General features: G+C 42.6%; 1 protein-coding gene across 1 annotated transcript in view; it reads left to right on the top strand.

The window, feature by feature from the left end:
• The window catches only part of LOC138863868 (uncharacterized), a 9,603-nt gene that overhangs the window by 6,601 nt on the left and 502 nt on the right, over positions 1 to 2,500 (top strand). The window contains exons 4-7 of the mRNA XM_070129392.1: positions 504 to 652; positions 1,092 to 1,215; positions 1,851 to 1,942; positions 2,455 to 2,500. The exon at positions 2,455 to 2,500 is cut by the window's right edge and continues 502 nt beyond it. Of these exons, the coding sequence (XP_069985493.1) occupies positions 504 to 652; positions 1,092 to 1,215; positions 1,851 to 1,942; positions 2,455 to 2,500 (411 nt within the window). The remainder of the gene's footprint in view (positions 1 to 503; positions 653 to 1,091; positions 1,216 to 1,850; positions 1,943 to 2,454) is intronic.

Genomic DNA, 2,500 nt, shown 5'->3' with positions numbered 1-2,500 from the left:
CCCTCCTCCCAGCCTTTCCCGTTTCCTTTCTCTCCATCCCTCCCCTTCAACCTTTCCTCCTTCCTCTCTCTCTCCCTCCGTCAGTGTCTCCTTCCTCCCCTTTCCCCTCCCTCCTTCTCTCTTTTCCTCCAACCTTAACTCCCCCTCCTTCATTGTCTCCTCTTTTCCTCTCCCTTCTTCCCCTTTCCCCTCCGTCTCCTCCTCTACTCCTCCAACCTTAACCTCCCTCTCCATCCCCTCTCCGCAGTATGGAAGTGAGATTCGCCTTAAGGACTTGGAGAAGCATCCTTCACTCCTTCCCTTTCAGCCTTTCCTCCTTCCTCTCTCTCTCTCCCTCCTTCATTGTCTCCTCCTTTCCTCTCCCTTCCTCCCCTTTCCCCTCCCTCTCCTCCTCTCCTCCAACCTAAATCCCCCCTTCCCCTCCCTCCCTTCTTCATTGTCTCCTCCCTTCCTCCTCCTCTCTCCTTCCAACCTTAACCTCCCTCTCCATCCCCTCTTCGCAGTATGGAAGTGAGATTCGCCTTAAGGACTTCGAGCAGCATCCTTCACTCCTTCCCTCGGTCTGGCAACACCTGGCTGAGGTATCTGATCGAGGCCGCTTCCGGGGTCTTCACGGGGTCTTGCTATAACGACAAGACGCTTATAAAGGCCGGTAGGTATGTGTGAGAGAGGTATATGGGAGGGTCTAGGTGTGTAGGGGGTGTTGGTGGTGGGGGTGTAAGGGGTGAGGTGGTGGTGTTGATATGTGTGTGTGTGTGGTTAGCAAGATGCATATACATACAGGGAAGAGAGAGAGAGAGAAAAAGAGAGGGAGGGAGGGGAGGGGAGGGAGGGAGGAGGGGAGGGAGGGAGGAGGGGAGGGAGGGAGAGAGAGAGGGGGAAATAGGGAAGGAGGGAGGGAGAGAGAGAGAGAGAATTAGAGCAAAAAATCAGAAAGCACACACACAGCCAAAACATACCCTTTCTTTCCTAATGCCAAAATTTAATCAAAATCATCTCCATCTTTATCTTTTCAATACGTCTTCCTCTCTCTCCTTTCCTTCTTCCTCTGCGTCCTTCTCACTTCCCTCTCTCTCTCCCTTTTCTCCAAGGATTCAAGGGAGAGCGAGACAAGATAACCTGGAAGACGACCATCGCAACCAAAGCCCATTTTGCGAAACACGTTGGGAAGTACAAGTATTTGCCTACCATTATAATCATAAGGAATCCCGCAAGGTAAGTGCCTGGTTTCTTTTCGATTCCTTTTTCTTTCTTTCGTTCTCTCTCTCTCTCTGTCTCTTTCTCTCTCTCTTTCTCTCCCTCTCTCTCTCTCTCTCTCTACACACACACACACACACACACACACACACACACACACACATATATATATATATATATACATTTTTATAAATATATATATACATTTTTATAAATATATATATACATAAATATACATACATACATACATACTTACATATATATATATATATATATATATATATATATATATATATATGTGTGTGTGTGTGTGTGTGTGTGTGTGTGTGTGTGTGTGTGTGTGTGTGTGTGCGTGTGTGTGTATGTGTGTATGTGTGTATGTGTGTATGTGTGTATGTGTGTGTGTGTGTGTGTGTGTGTGTACATATATATTGCTCTCTCTCTCTCGCTCTTCTTTGAGTATTATTTTGATTGTTTTTATATTTTTTTTCGTAGTTCTCTCTCTCTCTCTCTTTCTACTACTATTTACAATGCTAGAATCGTCATGTTATTTCTGCAAAAGCCTTTTTCATTATTTTTATTTTATTTTTTTCAGAATGATAAGAAACAAATAAACATTTTGTTACAGGGGTATTTTTCCTTTCTATTTGCAGGGTCATAATTTCTCTCTGGAGTTACGCGAACGTCAACAACCGAAAGAAAAGACACACGAAAAGCGTGTCTGAATTTACGTTAAATAACCCAAGTTGGTATTCCATTGAATTTTTTTTGAGTTTTCTTTCGTTTAGTTTTTTTTTTGTCTTCAACTGTTTTTGTTTTTGTTTTATTTTGTTTTCGCTTCGTATTTTTTGCTTTGTTTTTGTTTTGTTTGAGTCTTTGTATATCGTTCACTTACTTGTTCTCTCTTATTTATCTACCGCATATTTTTTTAATTATTTTTTTAGATCTCGTTGCTGTCTTTTCTACTCTTCTTTCTGTGTCTGTCTGCTTGTTCTCTTCTCTTTTTGTCTGTTCATCTACCTACGTAACTTCTCTCTTACTTGGCTGTTTTCTGTTCTCTCTCTCTCTCTCTCTCCTTCTCCCCCCGTCTCTCTCTCTCTCTCTCCTTTTTCCTTCTTTCTCTCTCTCTCTCCTTTTTCCTTCTTTCTCTCTCTCTCTCTCTCCAATAGACACTTTTCTTTCCTTTTAGATCCACTTATTCTTTCGCACCTTCTCTTTTTTCTGCCAATTAATCCGCTGTCACTCTCATCGTTCCAGAATTTCACACTTTCGTCCAATACAAACTCAAAAAATGGCTTTACAC

This window comes from Penaeus vannamei, chromosome 13, assembly GCF_042767895.1.
Source record: "Penaeus vannamei isolate JL-2024 chromosome 13, ASM4276789v1, whole genome shotgun sequence".
NCBI classification, from domain to species: Eukaryota; Metazoa; Arthropoda; class Malacostraca; order Decapoda; family Penaeidae; genus Penaeus; species Penaeus vannamei.
Note: the sequence above shows the minus strand (reverse complement) of the source record. Positions and strands in the feature narration are given on the sequence as shown.